The 21967-nt window shown below is 55.4% G+C and overlaps 1 protein-coding gene across 10 annotated transcripts in view; it reads right to left on the bottom strand.

The window, feature by feature from the left end:
• Positions 1 to 2911: 2911 nt before the first annotated feature.
• LOC125105050 (uncharacterized) overlaps positions 2912 to 21967 on the bottom strand; it is a 33415-nt gene continuing 14359 nt past the window's right edge. For 7 of the 10 annotated variants that reach the window (XR_007128796.1, XR_007128795.1, XR_007128797.1 and 4 more), the window contains 2 exons: positions 17600 to 17675; positions 2912 to 3270 (listed from right to left, as the gene is read on the bottom strand). Coding sequence is in view for 6 of the 10 variants with exons in the window: in XM_047738082.1 (XP_047594038.1) it covers positions 3119 to 3270; positions 17600 to 17675 (228 nt within the window). In the remaining 4 variants the exon portion in view is untranslated. The other 3 variants (XM_047738085.1, XM_047738087.1, XM_047738086.1) reach the window with 3 other exon arrangements.

The following is a 21967-nucleotide window of genomic DNA, read 5'->3' as shown; positions in this document are numbered from 1 at the left end:
CAGCCATGAATCCAGCCCAGCTACAAGGCATAAAACAGTGCTTTGCTGCACAGATACCCTCTCACGGGCAAGCTTCGTCAGCAGTAGCCACCCACAATCCATGATTTCGGCTGCCATGCTCTTCCTAACACTGTTTCCTCCTGCCAGGAGTCCCCACTCCACATCTTTCCTAATGCGTCTGGAACCCAGCTTCCTATGGGATCCAAATGCTACCTCTGGTGTAGTGAGGAGAGCTGCAGGTCATGGGTGGAGAGCAGAGTCCCCTCTGCCATCTCCAGTCTCAACACACCTAGTCCTGCCCAAGCAAAGTCCTGTCCAAGAAAGCCTTGAGGCTTTCTCACCAGTTCTGCATGTCTGAGCTTCATCAGAGGCAGGAGCTGAGGTTTCAACTCTGAAACATCAAGGGGACCCTTCATCATGGACATCTGAGCTTCATCAGAGGCTGAAGTTGGGGTCTTGGCTCTGGAACATCATGGGACCCCCTCACGCTGGCTGTCCCAAGTTTCATCGAAGGCTGGAACTGGGATCTCAGCTCTGGAACATCAAGGGGACCCTCCTTTGGTTGCATAAGCCACAAAGGAGTCTGGAGATGAGGTCTTGGCTCTAGAACATCAAAGGGGCCACTGAGCATGGACATCTGAGCTTCACCGGAGGCGAGGGCTGGAGTCTCAGCTCTGGAACATCAAGGAGACCCCTCATTCTGGACGCCCAAATGTCATCAAAGTCTGGAGCTGGGGTCTTGGCTCTGGAACATCAAGGGAACCCTCATTCTGAATGTTCAAGTTTCACCGAAGGCTGGAACTGGGGTTTCAGCTCTGGAACATCAAGGAGACCCTCCTTCTGGCTGCAGGAGATTGATCGAAGTCTGGAGCTAAGGTCTTGGCTCTAAAACATCAAGGGGCCACTCATCATGGACATCTGAGATTTATCAAAGGCTGGAAATACAGTCTCAGCTCTGGAATATCAAAAGGATCCTCATTCTGGATGCGAGATCTTCACTGGAGACTGGAGCTGGGGTCTCAGCTCTGGAACATCAAGGGGCCACTCCTCATGGACATCTGGCCTTCATCAGAGGCTGGAACTGGGATCTTGGCTCTGGAACATCAAGGAAGTCCTTCATCATGGACACCTGAGCTTCATGGGCAGCTGGAGCTGGGGTCTCAGCTCTGGAACATCAAGGGTCTCCTTCATCATGGACATCTGAGCTTCATCAGAGGCTGGACCTGGGATCTTGGCTCTGGAACATCATGGGGATTCTTCATGATGGACATGTGAGCTTCTTCAGAGGCTGGAGCTGGGGTCTCAGCTCTGGAACATCAAGGGGGCCCTTCATGGTGGACATCTGAGCTTCATTGGAGGCTGGAGCAATGGTCTTGGCTCTGGAACATCAAGGGGGCTCTTTCTTCATGGACATCTGAGCATCACTGGAGGCAGGAGCTGGGGGTCTCAGCTCTGGAACATCAAAGAGACCTCTGAGCATCTAAGCATCACAACAGCTGGAGCTGGGGGGTCTCAGCTCTGGAACATCAAAGGGATCCTTTTTCACAGACATCTGAGCTTCATCAGAGGCTGGAGCAGTGGTCTTGGCTCTGGAACATCAAGGGGGCCCTCCGTCATGGACATCTAAGCTTCATTGGAGGCTGGAGTGGTGGTCTTAGCTCTGGAACATCAAGGGGGCCCTCCATCATGGACATCTGAATGTCACCAGAACCTGGGAGTCTGTCCACCATGGGCAGGACTCTCCTGGCCCCTTGGCCCCATCTTGGCTGGGATGGACTCATCTCAGTGGGACACACTCCAGAAGCTGCCTTCTCCATGTCTCCACGCTGCCTGGCCCATACTCTGCGCCGTGGGTATCATCATCTCCATCAGGACTGGAGTCAAGTTTCCTTGGCTGAAACATGGCCATGGGCACCAAGGTGGTTCTTTCTTTCTGCAAAGGGGCCATGCTCAGCCCCATGCACTCATGGTGTGACTCTCCTGTAGTTCTCTTGGGGCACCTCCCTGTGTAGGGGTGGGGAGGGGCGGAGGGGAGGGGAGGAAGAAGAGAAGAAAGAGGAAGAGGAGGAGGAAGGAAGAAGAGAAGGTAGGAAGAAGGTGATGAAGGAGTTAGTAGGAGGAGGAAGAGGGAGCAAGAAGGTAAAGGAGGAAGGATGAGGTGAGGGAGGTGGCAGTGGAGATGTTTTTGATGTTGATGGTGGCAGTGGCAGAGGTCAGCCTCTCCTTTTTCCACTGGTTGCGTGTCCAGATCACCTGTTCCTTGGCAAAGCCTGGTGTGCCGACCCCAAGACTCGATGGGGACTTGGGTCCACAGCTCCCTTGCCCTTGCTCCTCTCAGTCACCATTCGGCCAACAGCCTGACTTCCCTGAGCTGGGTCTCAGGGGCACCAGGCTCAGTGCCCGTGCTGGTGGGGGATAGCAGCTGCTTCTGGGGGTCCACCCCTGCAGCCTCCTTGGGTCCTGCTGAGCTCAGTAACCATCCTGTGCGGTGAGAGTCGGCCCCAGGTCATCTGCCGGCTGGCCGCACACTCACTGTCAGCTCGAGCAGGACCACAGCTCTGCCTGGCCCAGGCAAGACCCTGGGAGGAGCGCCGGAGGAGGGGAGGAAGAGCTGCAGCCTGGGGGCAGCCCCCACGGGGCTCTAGGGACCCCAAAACTGCGCTCAGCTCCGACTTCCTCCACTCCCCAGCTACATTCCTTTCTGGAAAGGAAACTGGCATCCCATAAACCATTAGAAGGAGGGGGACCCACCCGAGTTAGTTCACCCCAACACGCATCAGCACAGGAGTTCAGTGTGGGCTCCCCCTCCCTCCCCGCCCGCCACACACCCCAGGGGGAGAGCAGCCCCAGCCAGACAGGACACCCGACAGTCACCCTCCTCATATTAGTAGCACACCCATCACTGCTGTTGTTAAGGCAAGAAACACATTTATTGAGAGCACAATAGGGTGTGCCAAGCCCCAGGTCAGGCGCTTTCAAACCACATCACTCGCTCCTCACAACAACCCTGTGAGGTAGGTGTCCTCAGGTGTGGGCCAGTGAACGCTCCGTGGTTCCCCCAAGTCTCAGGGCTCCTGAGGGGTGGGCAGGGGTCCGGCCCACGTGTCTGAGCCTCAGATCAGTGCAGTCCATCAGCCAGAGGACGGGTGGCTACGCAAGGAGAGGCCAGGAGGGCTTGCCCCTCCTCGCAGGGGGCGGCCCTGGTCCAGAGTCTTTGGGTCCGGCCTGTCCCGCGGGGACGTGTGCAGGGTGTCCCTGTGGCTGCGGAGGCTGAGAGAGACACAGGTGCAGATGAAGGGGCCCGCTCCCCGTCTCACTGGCTGACAAGAGTTCTCATGCAGACAGGCAGGCCGGGGGGCGAGGAGAGGAGAGCAGCCCCGGGACTGGACGCCACTGGACAACACAGGGAGAAGGCCCCGGCTCCCCGCAGCCGTGGGGGGCCAGGGGAGCACCCAGGCACCTGCTCCAGCCCCAGCTAGCTAGTGCCCCTCCATCTCTGGGCTCCCCCACCCGCAGAGACTTCCAGAGCGTAGCCTTAGGACCTGACACCTTCCTGCACCCGCGACCTCTGCAGGTCCTTTCCTTACCACCCCCAGATTCCAGAACATTCGGCCTTTCTGAACACCACCCAAACCACTGCCAACTAAACTTGGATATTCTCTAAAATATCAGCCTCTCCCTCCTCTGGGGGTTCCTGAAAGTCCTCCCTGATCCCACCTCCCCCACCCACACCACCCCCTATACCTTTGGCCTCAACTCCCCTCCCCCCGAACCTTGTTAAATCTCTGTATTTAAAAGCCAACCCTTCCCTCCCTCCCTCACGGCCTCCCAGAGCCAGCCGGGTGCTTCCCTGACGTCCTCCACACCACACACCAGCCACTCGGGTCGCCACAGTTCTGGGGAGCACAGGGCTTTGGTGACCAGTGCCCACAGGCCACAGGGCACTGTGGTCAGACCCAGGGCCCACCAGAGAACAAGGGGTGAGGCCACCGGTGTGCCAGGTAACAAAGCATTTATTTTCACAGAAACAACGTCATTGAGTCCCACAGTAACCGTGCCAGGGAAATGTGACTATTTCCAGGGTACAAGGGAGCAAAACTCAGCCACACCCAAGAGTGGCCTCGAACCCAGACCTTGATACGGGGTGCAGCAAGGCGCACTCTGCACTCGGGGCTCACCGGCGTCCTCTGAGCGGATTCTATTTTTCCGTACCCATTCTACAGGTGGGAAAACCAAGACTCGGGGTACCAATGGCCTGCGCAAGGCCACCATGCTGGCAAACGGTGGCGCCAGGACCAGAATTCAAAAGAGCAAGACCTAGAGAGTCCCGTCCCTCAACCTGTGCCCAGGTACCGTGCTTTAGGGAGTGAGAGCGGATGAAAGGAACCTAGGTCTGGAGTCCAGTCCCCCTCTTGTTTTGGGGGTGCCTACAGCTGCATCTCAGACTTGGCCCATGCCTTACAGTTTAATTGTCACCCACGGTGGGAACAAAGACATCTCAGGGGGAGACGTCCACAGTCCCAGGGAGGGTGTGGGCATGACCAGGGCTTCCCTCCAGCCTGGGCATTACCCAGTGCCAAGTTACCAGAATCACTTGGGCCACAACACAAACGAGGTCACTTGAGCCTAAATGAAGTTTTATTCTAGACATAAATACATCCAAAAATGTGCAGAAGACAGACATTTCTATCGGGAGGAACCCTCCTCTGGGCTGCACCTTCCCCGGGCGGTGGGGGGAAGACCCCCACCACCCGAGACCCTCAGGATTCGCCCTGAAGAGTCTGCCAAGAAAACACACCTTCCCCCTAAAGAAACAGTGTGGACTCGACTCACCTATTAACTGACTGTCAATTCAGTTCTTCCCGCCCATGAAAAACCCTGCCTCATCAGTCTGTGAGCGTCTACTAGGCGCCTACTAGTGCCTTGAAGGGTCAGAGAAACACAGATCCTGCCCTCAGGAAATGGGGACCCAGCCCTGCCCATTTCTAGGTTGGGATATCAACAATGGTTCACACAAAGGCCTAAGCTTCCAGGAGTCTGAGGCCCATTGGGGAGCAGACACCTGGACACAGACTCAGAGTCCCCTGGGAGGAGGACCCTATCTACCTGTCCCTCCCATGGGGTCCCTCAGAAGCCTGGAGGCATGCTCAGACATGTTCTCAAGGATGTGGGATGTCCACGGGCCAGATGGCAAGAATGATACAGCGCGAGCCCCCACAGTGAAGCCCAAGGGAGGGGAGGGTGGGGGAGCTGGTCCTAGTGCCCCCAGAGGCAGGTGCAAGTCTAGCATGAGGCCAGACCTCACAATCAAAAGCTAACAGAAGGGGCGCCTGGGTGGCTCAGTGGGTTAAGCCGCTGCCTTTGGCTCAGGTCATGATCTCAGGGTCCAGGGATCGAGCCCCACATTGGGCTCTCTGCTCAGCAAGGAGCCTGCTGCCTCCTCTCTCTGCCTGCCTCTCTGCCTAGTTGTGATCTATGTTTGTCAAATAAATAAATAAAATCTTAAAAAAAAAAATGCTAACAGAAGTGGCCAGGTGGCCAGCTGCAAGGGCCATAGAGTGGCCAGGTCCTGCCCACCGAAGCTGTGCAAGCAGGAGGCAGGAAGAGAGGGAGGCCAGTGAGCTTCTGCTGCGGAAGGCGGGGCAGGAGAGAGGCTGGGGTGCAGAACTCCAACCCACCCAGGCGGCAGGACGCTGCTCCCCTCACGCATCAGACAAGGGCCAGGCGAGAAACTCAGGGGTCTCTTGAGATAACCCCCCCACCCCAAAATGACTCCTAATACCTCATTTAATGCTCCCACTTGGGGCCAACCGAGCTCTGGAACACAATGGACCCCTGCCAGGGGTCCGAGAACACGCGGGCCCGCAGAGGCTGGCCTCAGTCACTGGCAGAGCTTGGCTGGCAGGGTCAAAGGGCACCGTTCAGCCTGGCTCTGTTCCCCCCCCTGTCTCTGATCTCAGCTACCTCATCGAGAAACTGGGCCCACACCCCAGTCAAGCAGGAAGCTTGTGGGGTAGAGCGGTTAACAGCCCCGCCCCCAGACCAGACTGCAGACTGACTTCCCCACCTTCCAGCCAGAGAAAGAGGGAAGAGGGGGTGTGAGGAAATAAGGAACACAAGCCTTTCCCCTGCAGGGCAGAATATGTCCCCTCTTCCTGCCTGGCAGACTCGACCTCGGGCACACACAGACGTCTGCAGAAGCCGCCCCAGACATGGAGTCGACAGGTACAGCAAAGCCCCAAGCAGTCCTCCCCAGGCAGCAACAACCTCCATGTGAGAAGCAGCAGCCAGGATGGAAAGTGGGACGAGAGGGGAGGCTCCAAGGAAGGAAAAAAGCCGTCACTCATTAATCAAACCAGTATTCACCCTGGGCCAGCTCGCTAACTGCTTGCAGACCGCTCAGCCTCTGTCTTACACGTTCCATTGACTGCTGAAACACAACCGGCAAAGGTTCGGAACTTTCCAGACAACCCTCAGCATTCGACCATTCCCAGTGAGAGCCAGAGTTTGATCAGCTCTGTTGTAATGGACCTAGCCCCTGGCCTCACAACCACCCAGTGGAAGGAGCTTTCTGGTGACCCAGCAGAGAAAAGGAGACTGAGGGTCAAAGAGGAGAAGTGACTCGCTCAGCACTGCCCAGTTCGCTAGGTGCCCCCCCCCTGGGGAGGGGGTCTGCCAGGTTCTAATTTCTAACACAGTACACAGACGGCTGAAGTTTCATCACACGGAACCCCAAACGAGAATCCTGGTTTTCTGACAACACACGTCATACAGAAGTCCGTAAGATACAATTCAACAATTGTTAACAGGTTAATCAGGAGTGAAATATAAGCTCTTAGGAAGGGTTTTAACATCTGCCACTGGCGTTTGGTTACAGTTTGTGGTTTGGCCATTCACCCATGCGTCCAGTCAACAAAAATGGAAGGTGACCCCTACCACTGGCTTGGTACTGTGTTAGGCACCCGGGCTGCTGGCATTTGAGCCCAAATGTTGGTAATTGAGAGAGGGGACGTGGCAGTGTCTTTGATGGCCGGTACCTAATATTTCGGTGGGCGGTAGCGGGGCAGGGCAGGGAGGGGGCACTGCTAAGGAGATCTCTTATGGAAGGAGGCATGTGTGTTAAGTGCCGCCCACAGGCCAGACACAGCGGTAGGCAAGACCCAGTGGGTGCTTCCAACCTTTTACAGAGGTGAGCGTGAACACGTACCCCAGGGGGGCAAGGGTGTTGCCCAAAGAGGCCCCCATCCCCTGGCATAAAGGTCCCTGCCAGAATGACTTCTATCTAACCCACGACGCCATGCCAACTTAGCACCCCATCCCACGATGCCCGCTGCCCATCTGGCAAAGCGATTTCCCGCTAACCTGCTGAGTCAGGCTGTCCCCCCGCTCGGCCTGCCATCCACCCCCAGCAGCCCCCCGGGGGCACGCACACCGCCTGGTCAGAAACCCAGTTCAAAGCCTTGGTTACAAGAATCCTCACAACAGCCCTGCGAGGTGGGTGCCGTTGTCCCCCCAGAAGACAGACTCAAGCTGTCACGGTCAGTTTAAACCACACACGTTTGTCCAGCTCCGGGGTCCTGGCTTTGCCCACTACGCCCTCTCTCCAATGCAATGAATAAACCACAGAATTCTAAGCAGAGGCCCCAAGACTTCTGCCTTGTTCCATAAGGGCAGCAGTGAGCTAAAGGGGGCAGAGGTCCCCCCCGGCCTGGGACCCACGTCAACACCAGGGGCATGTCCAGGTTTGCGAAGCACCACGTGTGTTGGATGCCCAGGTCTGCCAACAGATCATTCCGAGCAGATCCCCGCACAGGGCATGAACCCGGTCACCTCTGTGTGCAATCATATCTCCCAATTTTCTCTAAACAGAACCCACCATTAACTAATTTCGAAAGGGACAGGAATGGCTCTAGGATCACCACCGGGCAAGACCAGGGTTCTTAATGACTTAAAAGCCAGCTCACGGCCAGAAGCAGCCGTCCATCTCAGACCCCCTAGCCGTCACTCTGGCCTCTTAAGGACACAGGTTATGATTTCTGAACACCTGGGGACACACTTTGCTGATTACCAATCAACCTAGTTTTGTAAGGAACAAAGTCAGGGAGGGCAATCCAGCTTCCCATGGAACTTGGGTCTTGAAGCTGGGGATGCTGAGCCAAGGGTCAAGCCTTCTGCTGACACAAAGACGCAGCCCCTTGCAGACGGGCTCGTCTTTTCTTCCAGAAGGAGATAATTGGGATGAGTCCCTGGGAGCCAGCTCCAGTACAGCACCGGCTAACTTGAAAAAATGGGGTGTGGACTGTGACGGAATGAAGAGATGAAGGAATGAAGGGGTGAGTTACAACCACTGCCGTCTGGTGGAGAAGCAGGGAGGCTGAAGGCAAAGCTCGTGGCAGGGACCATGCACCAGGCAGGGCGGCCTGGGGAGGACTCCTCCGCTCACCGGCGGGGGGCCCTCTCGGACCCCGGCCCCGGATCCGCCGCGGTGGGTGATGCCTGGGAAAGCGCCATGGGGACAGAAAGCTGTATGGGTGATGGTGGCGGATGAGTCCAGCTGGGACGTGCTCAGAGCAGTGACCCCGGAGGAGAAAGCTCTAATAAGGGTGTTCGCTTCATGACCACAGCCCATGGCGCTGCACAGCCCCCCCAAGATGAAAAGGCTTGCTTTCAGGGAAGGGAGAGGCCAAAGCACCAGGTCAAGAAATGGAGGCCAAGTGCGCAGATGAATGGACGGATGGGTTAAATCAACGCTGGCAGTCACTGCTGGCCTCCCAAGCCTCGATGCTGGGACAGACAGGTGTGTGACTCATTCTGACGCAGGCAAACAGCGTTGAGTGCTGTAGTAGAGGGCTCGGCGGGAAGCAGCAGGGTGTGTTCTGGAAGGGGGGGCAAGCCCTCCGTGGGTGACACACCCTCCCCAAATGGTCTCGATGGCCTTTGAGCCCAGGTTAGTTTGTGGTGGGGCATGAGGGGAAACCCCAGAAGACCATGGGGTCCAATCTGCTCCTTGGATCACAGAATTTAATCGCCCCATTGAAGAAAACCTGAAGGGTTCTCCACCAATCCCGATCCAATATGTCCCATCCATCTAAGGACTCAGGGACATTTGCTGACATATCACAGGACACTGGGAATGCTAAGGACAGCAGATGGTCTCTCCTGATTCCCTACGAGGCGGTAAATGACGGTCCAGGGGGCTGGCTCCCTCAAAAGGAAACAGGGCTGGGTGTCAGGGCTGGTGGGAAGCCACCAGCTCAGGGCCCGAGATGCTAGGCATGGTTCTCTGGACCTCAGAGGATCAAAGAGCTATTCCTGTCCCAGGAGAGTTCCAGAGGGTGCAGTGCAGCTTATAAGTCATAAATGCATGAACCCACCCAGGGGATATGATCTTAAATGTTGTCAGGCTGCCAAATGGAAAATGTCCCCACCCCCCATCTCCAAGAAGAAGCAAATCCTAGTCAAATAGACCTCCAAGACCATCTAGACCCACCCCCATACCTGCTATGTGAATCCCCTTTAAACTACCCCCATCAAGGGTCTGCCCAGCCTGCCCCTTGAATGCCTCCTGTGACAGAGGGCTCACTACATCCCCTCCCATTCCATCCTTGACCAGTCTCACCAGAAAGCCATGACCCAATGGACTTGGACAAACAGTTCACAGAAGAGAAAATACAATTGGTTAACAAGGATACGTGAAAATGCTCAACCTTCATTAGTAATCAAAGCAATGCAAGTTAAAATGACAGAAAAGCACTGTTTAACAGAGAGAAACTAGCAATATCTTAACAAAATGCTAATACATTGCTGGACATTGTAAAATGGTCTAGGCCCTCGGAAATCAGTCAACACCCACACAAACTCCCCGGCCTTCCGCTCAAGCAGCTCGACCCCAGGAAAGCCAGTCACATTCAGCACTCACGCTTTCACCCATCCGTCCACCATGCGCCATCCACACCACAGCAGGCACTGGGGGTACAAAGATCAATCTGGCAAGCTCCTCGCCCTTCAGGGGCTCACAGTCTAGCAGGAGAAACTGGCATGCCATGAAGCAATGGTCATTTCGGGGTGAAGGAAAGCAATTCGTTAAGAATGAGAAAGAGTGGATGTGCGCAAAGCCATTCGCCGTGGTGGGATTCAGAGCATTAGGGGAAGAAACAAAAAGAGGAGTTATATGTCACAGTAGCAAGTAGGCATTGCAAATGATGACCTATAACCGCTCAATGGGACGCAACAGCCAGTGAGGCGACGATTTTTTTTTCATGGAAAAAAGAAAAACGCTGATGACAAAAACATTGCATGGAAAATGCAGGATATATGTGGTGAAGAAGGCAAGGTTTAAAGGTTTCAAAACTGAATGCTTATTTAAAAAAAAAAAAAAGATGTCCATTTAAAAAAAAAGAAAAAGTATGCCCACAGACAAGAATGCGAAGGGGAAAGAGACAGAGGCGTGACGTGGCAGGGTGATGGGTGACCTCCTGCTCTAGGTCATGTGCCAGCCACACCGTTTACATTAGGAACACGAGGGGGGCCTTGGCCTGTCTGCCCTCTGAGGCCCCGCCTCCAGCCTCCAGCCTCCAGCCTCTGGAAGGCCAGCCCTGGGGCTGAGCTTCCAGAGGAGGGAGTTGGGAGTCACAGAGGAGTCTAAGAAGAGCTCCCGGGTCACCGGGGGAAGGATCTGTGCATGGAGTGCATGCACAAGTCCAAGGCCAAGAGAGAAAATTGGCTCTCATTTTAGTAAGTTAAAAGAAAGAAAAACACACTGAAGATGTGCCCTGATCAGAGGGGAGCACTGAGATCCCAACTCGGAACTCGTGGGTGGGTCGGGAACGATGGGGGCCCCACAGGAATCCCCACTCTGGCTCCTGCAGCCGTTGGTGGGGTGGTGGGCACCAGAGGGGAAGCCCTGTCCTGAATCTCTGCACCCCAGAAGTGGAGACCCTTAGAACAGCAGATTGAAAACTCTAAAGGGCCAAAGATTCTGAGGGTCCTGACCTGACACTCCTCACGCCCTCTGCATTCCCAAGAACAGACCATCGCCTGGATCCCAAACCACACACCCATCAGGGCACCCGCAGGTCTCCCTGGAGCTTCTCCCAATGGCCAATTTCCAGCCCCTGGGACCCCTCCACAGCCCCTCTGACACGGGGAGAAGGCTCCCCCAGAGGTCTGTTCCTCTTCCTCTGCTTCCTCCCCGCTTTTGGCTGTGGCCCCCTTCCCCTCCTCCTCCTCCTCGTCCTCCTCGTCCTCCTCCTCCTCCTCTTCGTCCTCCTCCTCCTCCCTGCACACCCAACATTTTAAAGCCTTCCTGCACCTCAACTGACTTCAAATAACCACAGAAAGGTTCCCCTGCCCTGCCCCCACCCTAGTGCACATGGTGACATGTGGGCTGGTCAGGGAAGCTCTTTGGAGGGGTCCCTGGTTTAGCAGGTGCCTCAGGCTTCCTGAGCGCAGACCCCAGGCTTCCAGCCAGCTGAGGCAGAGCCCAGAGCCCCCGGATTCCTGAGGAGGAGGAGAGCAGAGCCCTGCAGCCCCAGCATATAGGCCCACATGGCCCTGCTCCCATGGCCCAGGCAGGTGGTCCTGGAGGCACAGAAAGTGGCTCCAGACACATGAATGCCATCCTCCATTCCAGGCCACGCGAGAGGCGTGGAAGTCACCCTAGTCCCCCTCACTCTCTCCTCACGTCCTATCTCGAACTCTACAGCTATGAATCCTGAGCCCCGCTTCACTGCCCCAAGTAAACACCTTTAGCGTGGCTGCCCCCCCCCAGCAGCAGTACCCCCACCCCTGCACCTGCTCCCACCCAGTGTCCAGAGCCACTGCAGGCCTTAGCTGTGCCCCGGCCCTGCCCCAGCCCCACCCCTCTGGGGTCCTGGTGCTCCCCGCCCCGCACCTAGGCGGTACCTCCTGCTCAGGGCACTTGTCACAAATCCAATTTTGGTTTCACGTCCCAAAGGGACACTGAGAGGTCAACAGGGACTTGGGTTGTAGTTTCCGCAGACAAACAGGCACGTAAGACACAACTGCACAAATCCTGTCCACTACAGAGAGAGAGGAGACCGGACAGACCCCGGAGGCCCCGGGGTCAGAGATGTCAGTACACAAGACCTTCCCGACCTGCCGGGGCCCCCGAGGGCAGGTCAGGAGGAGAAGGACAACTCCAACGCACATCCCAATGCAACCGCTGCCCGATACAGAAGACATCGGAGAACAGGCGAGAAGACAGGGAGGCCTTGAAACGGTCTCTGGGGATGCCATGTCAAGGGGGCCGGGATCCCGGGACCACATCTGCACCCCGGGCCGAGGTGCACCTGCCCCGCACTGAGAAAGGCAAGCGGTCAACGCTAGACCAGACTGGAGGGCGCGTGGGCACCTTCCAGAAGGTTTCATGAACAAGGTTTCTGGTGACCTGCCCCTGGGCACCTGGGTCACGGGGCTCCTGGGTCAACCTCCGCAGGCGCTCCTGGCCCAGCACCCTCCTTTCCCCGCACGACCCCCTGCAGCCCAGGGGCGGCCCTGGGGCCTCCTGCTCCCTTGCCCTCTGCTGCCCCCTGGCGGGAAGAGCCTCCCTCACAGGTGACCCAGCCCAGGGAGGGGCCGAGACCCCCACCTGGCGCCGCACCCCTTGTTCACGCAGCCTTCTGCAAGGCCCCGGCCCAAGCCTGCCGCTTCCCCAGGGCTACGGACAGGGCACTGCCCACAGGCAGGTCGGCGTCTGCCCCCACAATCCATCCGAGCGGGAAGCTGAGGCCCTTCCGAGGTTACGGATGGGGACACTGAGGGTGGGAGGAAGGTGAACCGGCCCGCGCGGCCAGGACATGCCCCAGCACTCTGCGGCCCGGGCCCTCCTGAGCCGGCCCCTCCTGGCCAGGCCAAGTGCACACAGCAAGCACACAGCATGCCAGAGCCGTCCCTCTCCCTACCCTCTCACTCCGCCCGCTGGACTCAGGGCCCAAAACCCCTGCCTTCCTCCCTTTCCTCCCCCGCTTCCTCCTTCTGTGTTCCTCCCTTCCTTCCTTCCTCCTTCCTCTTTCCTTCCTTCCTTCCTCCCCCCTTGTTCCCTCCTTCCTCTTTCCTCCTTCCTTGTTCCTTCCCCGCTCCCCTTCCAGTTCCTCCTCTGTAGTCCTCCGCAGACAGAGCCTTGGGTGTGCAGACCCCCCTTCACAACCCTTAGCTAGGTGCTCACCTCGCACTTTTTCCCCAATTCCTTTCTCTTGTTTCTTCCTAAATCTCATCTTCCTGACTTTCTATCACTCCTCCCCGCAGGAAGACGAATCCAGTTCCCCCATCCGGGGCCCTCCTTTCCCTTCCTGGTCCCCTGTGAGCCCCCCGCCCCGTGCACACCAAGCACCATGCCCCAGTGCCCATCCACAAACTCTCTTCCTGGCCCTGAGCCAACTACTACACGTGGGTATTTGTTCTTCCCTTTCCGAGCCGCCATTGCATCTATTTCATTAAGGTGCGAGACGGCGCAGCCTTGTCATCGGGCGAGCTATTTCCTTTATTTTTCATTTATGCTCTGAGAGGAGTAATGCATTTATCTATTTAAGGAGAGTGTCTATAAACTAATTATAATCCCTCATCACACAAGCTCTCCCAACTCTCCATTTGTCACTGTGGTTGTTTTCATGTTTATTATCTTCCATTTTTGGTCTTTTGCTTCTTTTTCCACTCTCTCCACTTCCCTTGTTCTAGAAACAGGGACTGATCAATCTCATGGACCTTTAGGACCGAGGAGCTCATGGCTAATCCTAACAGAGCCTGCTCTTTCGGACACACCGGCCGTGACCTGTTCTGGTGTCTTCCCCTCTGCCTCGGCTCTCCTCCTCCCTCTTCCCCTCTGGGGCTGGGTCCCTGGGTCTTCTTGCTCTTGGGGGGCGGGGGGGCTCAGGTGCCCAGAGTCAGATGAGTGACAGTCCCAAGGGCAGTGCTCTCCTGGCAGTCCCGGGCATCTCCATTTCTAATTCAGCCATCCCTGGGCCCATTCATTCTTTCTGTCACCCTTTTATTTCAATATTTATTCTTTTATTTATGGACCTCAGGTGCACAGAATTGGATTAGCCGTAATCTGTGACTCCCAGAGCCTCCACAGCACCCGTGGACGTGAGACTTCCTTTTGTTCATTCATTCCTCCCACTGGTGGTTCGGGTCAGGATTTACTTCCCCATCTCCAGAGCCCAGTTTCGCATCAGTCGTAACTCCGGGTTCGGGCCGCCTGCTCGTGTTCTTGCCCTGGTGTGGGCTCTGTCTCTCGTGGGTCGTGGGTCGCTCTCTTTACTGATGGTCACGTTTTTATCATTTATAAACTCTGGGGCCCCAGGTCTGAATGAATGTGGACGATCGGTGCTAAGCCAGTTCCCTCTCCTAGACCTCATTGTTTGACCTATTGATTTATTACTTTTTATAGTTTTTTTAATTTTATTTTAACTTTTTCCCCTTCTTGATTGTTTTGTTTTGTTTTCCTCCCACTCTTTCAATCGTTCTCACTGCCTTTCACTCTGCTGGAAATCAGACACCTTCCTCACTGGGTATCATAAACCTTTTTTCTCTTCTACTCCTTCCCTGGAGCGCTCCCGTATCCATCCAGGCCTTCTCCCTAGTGAAGTCACTACTCTTTTGCCCCTAGAGTTAGGTGTGTCTACACAGAACTGCGGACCCGCTCATCTACTGCCCACCGTCCACCCCACCCCCAGCCCGTTCTCATGCTTCTCTCTGCCTCGCTCCTTTCTTGCGATCTTTTGATCTCTGACACTCAGTCGCGCAGACCCCTGAATCCTAATGCCTCCTGCAAACGGCCATCCCCAACCTCTGTGGCTCCGTGGTTCCTTCCTTCCTTCTCTCCTTCCTTCCTTCCAACCATTCTCCCTTCCTGTTTTCTTTTTCTTTATCAGCTAGTTGTTCCACTATTAATGGATGTGAGCGCTCAGACTGACCTATGACCGTCCATGGTTCGAGCACACCCCCTCCCACGGATCTCTGTCCTGGCCCCCATCTCTCTGTTTGGTTGCCAGCCACCCTGAGAGCTGTCCTTCCCTCCAATGCCAGCTTTGCTTCTCCCCTCCACTTGCCTGCCTTCCTTCTCCAGGGGCTTCGGGGCCCCGATGAGATGAATGACGACCCTGTTGCCCACGTTCCCGGCTCCCCTTCACTCTGCCCCCTCGGTTTCTCTGGGTCCTGAGTTACCTATTGATTTACAGACGTCTTACTTGATGGACAGCATCCTGGCTTGTGGAACTGGACTCACTCTAACTTCTGCTGCGTGACAGCCCTGCACCCCGAGTTCCACCGCTGTCTACCCGCTTGAGTGTGCACCCGTTCCTGGCCTTCTGGACCTGCTCCTTTTCCTTCCATGCTTCTTGATTTTTATTTGGATATTTTACTTTATTCTCCCTTGTATCCTTTCACGGGACAGACTCAGCTCCCAGGACTGGGGGACACCACAAACCCCTGCCACCACGCTCCCATCCGGGTCTAGGAGTTTCCACCAGTGACTCTCTCTCCTTGGCTTTCTTTCATTTCAGTATTTATTCATTTACGTGTGCCTGGAGTTAGAAAACTTCTGGTAAAAGTTAACTCACTTCTTTGGTGTCCTGGGTCTCCTCTCTCTCCCTCTCTCTCTCTCTCTCTCTCTCTCTCTCTATATATATATATATATATATATATTTTTTTTTTTTTTAACCTATTCTTCAAACTCTTGCCTACTAATTTATTTGTCTATGCCAGGAGCCCACCTGCGGACTCGTTGTAACACCTGGTCTGCGATCACCTGATGTACTCCTCCTTATATACTTGTGCATGCCCTAATTTAAGAAAATACTAGTTCTTCCTTCCATTTACTATTTACTTTTTGCCATGCTCTCTCCCCCGCCTCCAACTGCCTGCTCCCTCACATCCCCTCTCGTACCTGTTTCATTTTCACGGGACTCACCCTCTCGTTCTCACCAGGGCTTGGGCAATCCTTTCAGTGACCTTCTCCTTAGGCTTTTTCATTTTAATTGTGCTTTGACACACAAAAAGCCACGTACAGGACCCCAATGAGACCGGAGGGAAGCGTACACCATGAACCTGTCATTGAGATCCTTGTCCTAAGCCTACCCATCACCTCCAGAAGCTTCCTCCCGCCTGGAAGGATTGTTATCATCACCATCATTCATGATCAGAACACTTCACAGAAGATCTAGCCTCCTAGAGGATGTGTACGTACACGACATGGCCCTGTGGCTACTGGCTTCTGCGTTTCCACCCCTGGGTCCTTGGCTCTCCTATTTACATTTTATTCTTTTACCGGTAAACTTCAGGGACTGTCTATTTGCATCACACCTATGTCTGGGTCTATGGTGACTGGGTGTCGGCTCGTGAGTGGCTCTCTTTACACACTGACTGAACACTTTACTGACTTAGAGATCAACGGCCTTCGCATCGAACGGGATCTGGGTCATAGCACTCTCGTCCCGGCCTGCTCCCTCCTTTACCTAGTTATGTGTTCATCCACTCCTTCCTGCTTTCCCTCCTCCAGCCACGGGCCCTTATTTGGATCAGGTAACAGATACCCGTGAAATGCCCTCCCAGTAAGAGAAACAGAACACCCACCGTATCTTAGACCCTCCTGCTTGCTCCCACCAAGCTGACCACCGAGGCACAAGCCACAGTCGCTACCACAAACACATGGCAGACGCAGGCACAGGCAGAGTCAAGGTTAGTGCAGCCGGCCCACCCCCACCACCCGCCGCCCCCGGGGCTCACGTCCTAGACCAACGGGGACAGATAGAGAATTAGGGCCGGCTTCCCCAGACCCCCTCGGCAGGGCAGACGCATTCCCCCTGGACCCCGGTGAATGGCCATCCCCATGAGAAACCTGTTTCAAGACCCCAGAGTAGTACACAGAGACACACACACACGTCGTACACAGTCTCCCCGGTGGGAAGCGACAGACATGGCGTTCTTTTCTAAACAGAAGGCTTTGTCTGTAGCAATATGAAAATATTTTGGCCTTTCAAGGCAAATACAAAAGAAACTACCCATTACCATTGCTGAGTGTCTCAGTCCCAAACAATAAAGAACTTGAAGAGGTTTAGCCGGAAACTTTGAAGACAGAAAATCTGCCCATTCTGTTTTCCAGACATTTCAAGGGGGTGAGCGAAGGTCATTGGAGCTGGAAGCCCGTTTGAGAGGCTGGTCCCTCGGCCCGCGTTTTTTCCTTGGCCCTTTGAAGGGCCCCCCAGCTCACAAGGGCACTTCCATCCTAGTCTGCCCTGGGGCGCAAGAGCCAAAGGGACACTCAATAATGAAAGGGCCATTCATGGAGAGGAGCTAGAGAGAAGGAATTCTTTGGGGTCCCGCACTCGAAGCCGCCTATAGAATTCTTCTGCCACAGAGACAACACAAGGAGGCTGGGGGTCCTGCCTTACAACACAAGCCCCCCCCAAAGGTCTGCAATCAGTTTGCCTCACTGGGCACCCACCTCCCCGTGAGCGGCCCCTTGGCCAGTGCTCACCAGGCCCCCCCAACCCAGGCCTCGCCTGGCCATGTGCTCTGGGCAACAGCCCCCCACCCTCAGTGACGAGCCCACAGATGTGTCCCCCACACCCCAGCAACTTACGATCTGAACACCTGAGGGTGCTGGGTGGCATGTCGAGGTCTCTCCTTCCGTGGATGATTCCAGATGGCGTCTTCAGCTGGAATGAGAGCACGCAGGGTCACTGGGTGGAAACTCACCCAACTAAAGTAGGGACTCCCAACTCCTCAGCAAGCGTGGAATTGGTGAAGTCAAGCATTTCTCTTTTCCGTACACGCTCGCGTGCTCACTCACCTGCCAAGCTCCCCACCCCAGCCTCAGCGGCGGGCAGAGTGGATGGGCGCAAGCCCAGAGGCAGGCACGCAACTCCTGACCCAAGAGCCCTTGGCTTAGTGCGACGCATGGAACTAAGTGCCAAAGACTTCCAACGTGAATGACAGCTGATCTGAACACCAAAAGGGTGCGGAGCAGACTCCCTGGAAGGGCATCCCACCACGGAGGAAGAGCAGCGCTGAGACACAGCGTGTCCTCAGGCCGAAGTCGAAAAGGCAGGGTGTGAATGTGGGTAGGACTAGAGCGGCAGGCTGGGGACCACAGGCTGTGGAGTCTCGAATGGACAGTGTGTCCTAAAACTGTGGCACACAGTCAAGGGACAGAAGACCGTGGTGCCTGGAGAGATGCCTCCTCTTTAATGATTACATGCACCTTTCAATCAGCACCGTGACAGGCTGTGTCCAGGCATATCAAACCTTATGTTTCAAACATTTGCCTTAAAGTTTAAAAAAAAAAAAAAATTGAGTTCAGTAACAGAAGTTACTACAGATCTGTCAAAACACACCGATGGTACAAGAGGAAAGAGGGAACCCAAGGAATGGCGTAAGTGCTGGACTTCAGTCCACAGCAACGTATCAACGACTGGCTGACCAGCTAATCATGTGCCACACAACGCCAGCTGTTCCAGCTGTTAGTGACAGGAAAACTCGGGGACAGGGACAGGTATAGGAATGCTCTGTACCTTGCCATTCACTTTTTCTATAAACCTGAGGCTGCTCAGGAAAAGAAAAAAAAATCTATTTGTTAAAACAAAACAAAACAAAACAAAACAGATTTTTCTAAGTGAGTTGACTTTAAACACACGTGCCGTAGAGTCTAGGGAGGGTGAGTAGCTGCGGTGGGAGGGCAGTCGGCCCGATGAGGTCTCTACAGCTCTGTGAGGTGGGTGAGGGCGTAGCCAGAGGTCGGGGCCAGAGAGCGAGCAGGCAGGGAGCTCCAAGGTAGGGAGGCAGCCCTGTGCAGCTCCCCCTGCCCTGACGTAAGCCCTGTGGGGTGCCCTCTACTGTCTACACCTCCCCAAGACTTGGCCGGGACACCGCAGGGTATGCCTCTTGCTTCTAAATCCTCCTAAAAATTCCTTCCCTGGCCTCGAGCTTCCAAAACCTTGTTTTCTCCTAATCGGTTGATTTTATAACCAAAAAAACAAAAGTCACTAAAAAATAAATAAATGTTAACTGAAGAGTCATAAGCTGGTGGACGGCCAAAGACAGACTCTGGTGATACACCAGCTCCATCTGGAGCTGGAGACCACCTTAGCTCGTTTCCAGCCCTCCCTGAGAGCATGTGAGCACCTGGGGTGGCCCTCTGCTCGAGATCACAGTCCCAAGGTGACACTGGGACTCCAGTGTCTGGACTCCAGTGGCTGAACACACAGCCAGACCCACCTCTCCCCCAGCACTGCCAATTCCCGTGGGAACAAGGGGTAGGAGTGGGGGTGGGGGGAGGAGTACTTTGGTGTGTTTAATAGGACCAAGGAAATCAGGTCGCTTGGGGCATCTGTGTTTTTTCTCCTGCTTCTGCCCCTGGGGCTCCATGAGTGCCCCCCTCCCCGCCCCCATCCCCTGGAGCGGCTGACAGTCCTGGATTAACTTTGAGGCAGACCCAGGCTGCCTGCAAAGACATGGCGCTGGCCAAGTCAGACCCTGGGTTCAAAGCTGCGTGCAGCACAGCCCTGGGTCTGCCGGGATCGAAGATAACAGAGCGTGGGGCTGGAAGGGTAACAGATGTGGTGGGGAAGCCACAGGGATGAGTCACTGTCTGGAGCCCAAGGAAGACATGGGGCTTCCTTATGGGGTCCAGAGACACCACGGCCACCAGCATTTGATCTCATCTCCTAAATGCCTGCCCTGAGCTTCTGATCCAGGAAGCCCTGGTGGACATCCCAGAAATATCCCAGTGGCTTCCCGGGATTAGCCAAGTCTAGCTCCAGGGGCGCCTGCAGGGCTCAGACGGTTCAGCATCTGCCTTCCGCTCTGGTCATGATCCTGGGGCCCTGGGATCAAACCCCCGCATCGGGCCCCCTGCTCGGCGGGAAGCCTACTTCTCCCTCCGCCCCTCCTCCCCGCTTGTATTTCCTCACTCTCAAATAAATAAATTAAGTATTTTTTAAAAAAGAAAAGAAAAATCTAACTCTTCATCTCAAGATTTTAAAAGAGGCCAGCGGCCCTTTTCCAGCGGCCAACAGGACCTAACGGGTCTGGCATGGCATGCCTTTGATACAAAGAACTTATGGATGTTTAGAGCAGGGAGAGACACAAAAGGATTATTTTCAATCAAACGGTGATTTCCAGAACTAGAGCCCGTAGTTTATACAAATAATCAGCCTCGCCTCAGATCTCAGGCTTCCTACCTGTTGAGTGAAGACCGCCCTCCCACAACTTCCCTTACAGACGCAGGCTCTTCGCAAAACTAATTTCCTGTACCTTTGTGAAGACCGGGCCCTGGACATTATGGACCCATTTATGAAAATGGGAGCGGTAATTGGGACATCTTTTGAAATCACGTCCCCTCTCTCGCCGGCCCCCGTCAGCCCTCTAATTTCCCTTGGCCGGACCACGGAGGATGTTTACATATGCCTGTTCCTGGAACCCGCTCTCTGCTACAGGAGTGGGCAATTAGAGAGAATTAGGGCCTATTTGGTGTATGTTTACGGTTTATGGCTGGAGTGGTGGAGGCAGTCTCGGGAAAGGGGGCCGCTCATCTAATTGAGGCTAGTGATTTCTCGATTCCTCATTTCTGCTCCCAGGTATTGTATTAGCAACCAAGGTCACGAAACAAAGGCCACAGCCCACAGTGGCAATAACCAGGTGTGGCAGCGGCCCCCGGCTCCGGGGATTTATTTACCAAGCACAGGCAAAGCACAAAGGGCTACCTAGAGGCGGCTTCTAAGTTGGGTCAGGGACAGGCAGCTGGCACAGGCCTGGTCACTGAACACTATTCCAGAAGTTGCCACCCTGATGGCTTTTCCAGTTCTCAGCTGAGCGGGCGAAGAGGTGTTGCCCAGAGTCTCATGACCAAAGGGCACGGGGCGAGCCCCAGGGGCTGGCACGGCCAGCCGCATCCTCCTGGGACTGCCGCCACGGGGCCCGTCTCGTTGCACACTGACCACTCCACAGCCCAGGAAAGTTTTCCAGGCCTGGCCAGCGGCCCATCCGTATGGAAAAAAATGCTCCATAAAATGCCATCCTGGCCCCAGAGTACGCTGGCAAGCCCCTGGGAGCTAGCTTGGGGCGTGAGCGCTGTGGGGATCCTGTCCACGAAAAGCTGACCGTGGGGATTGACCCATGACTATGCTAGTCAAGCTGGTGGCTACCAGCAGTGGGTCTCACACCCAGGGCCTGCTATCCGAGACAGGGCACCGGCCCTCTCTACTCTCTGTGTCCTCTCTAAAGCAGAAGGGGTGGGACAGCAGGGCACCAGCGATCTCTGATCTCCTGACTTGCAAACCAACCAACCAACCACAGAGGACCAACGAGGCACCTGAAAGGAACCTAGAGCTTCAGGGGCCTCGGCTGACGGCGATCCTGCACTGCCCCATGTTACAGATGGGAAAACTGAGGCCAGAAGGCTAGAGACAGGATCCAAAGTCACACCCAAAGTTGGGGCTGAGCACGGGCTGGAACCAGGTCACCAAAAGACCGTGTCCAAGAACACCCATTCAGAATCTTCTCCACTGAACACGTTGTAGGTAGTGGGGGTGTGCCCTTCCTCCAGTCAAGAAGTGAGTGGGGGCCCTCTCTGGACACACCTTCCACCTACCGCCCCCTCTGTTGAAACAGGGCCCTTGCCTTTCCCAGACTGACATCCCATGTTCCTTCTGCCTTAGAGAATACAGAGCTGAGAGGCTACTGCCCCATTCTACAGATGGGGAAACTGAGGCCCAGAAGCCAGCAGCAAGAGGCTCCAGCCAAGACTGAAACGGGGACTCCTTTCCTCTCATGGCTGGGATTTCTACCCCAGTCACCCCAGAGGGGCCAGAGCCCTCAGGACAGTCAGGGGTCATGCTGGCGCAAACTCTGCCCTCCATCTGGCTGGGTCCCCTCGCTCAATGCTGCCCCTGGGCCTGTGAGCCATGCCGAGCCCTGTCATCCTAAGTGTGGACATTGGCCCCCAATTCAT

The sequence above is a fragment of the Lutra lutra genome, chromosome 7, assembly GCF_902655055.1.
Source record: "Lutra lutra chromosome 7, mLutLut1.2, whole genome shotgun sequence".
Taxonomy (NCBI): domain Eukaryota; kingdom Metazoa; phylum Chordata; class Mammalia; order Carnivora; family Mustelidae; genus Lutra; species Lutra lutra.
This window is presented reverse-complemented; position numbering and strand designations above follow the sequence as displayed.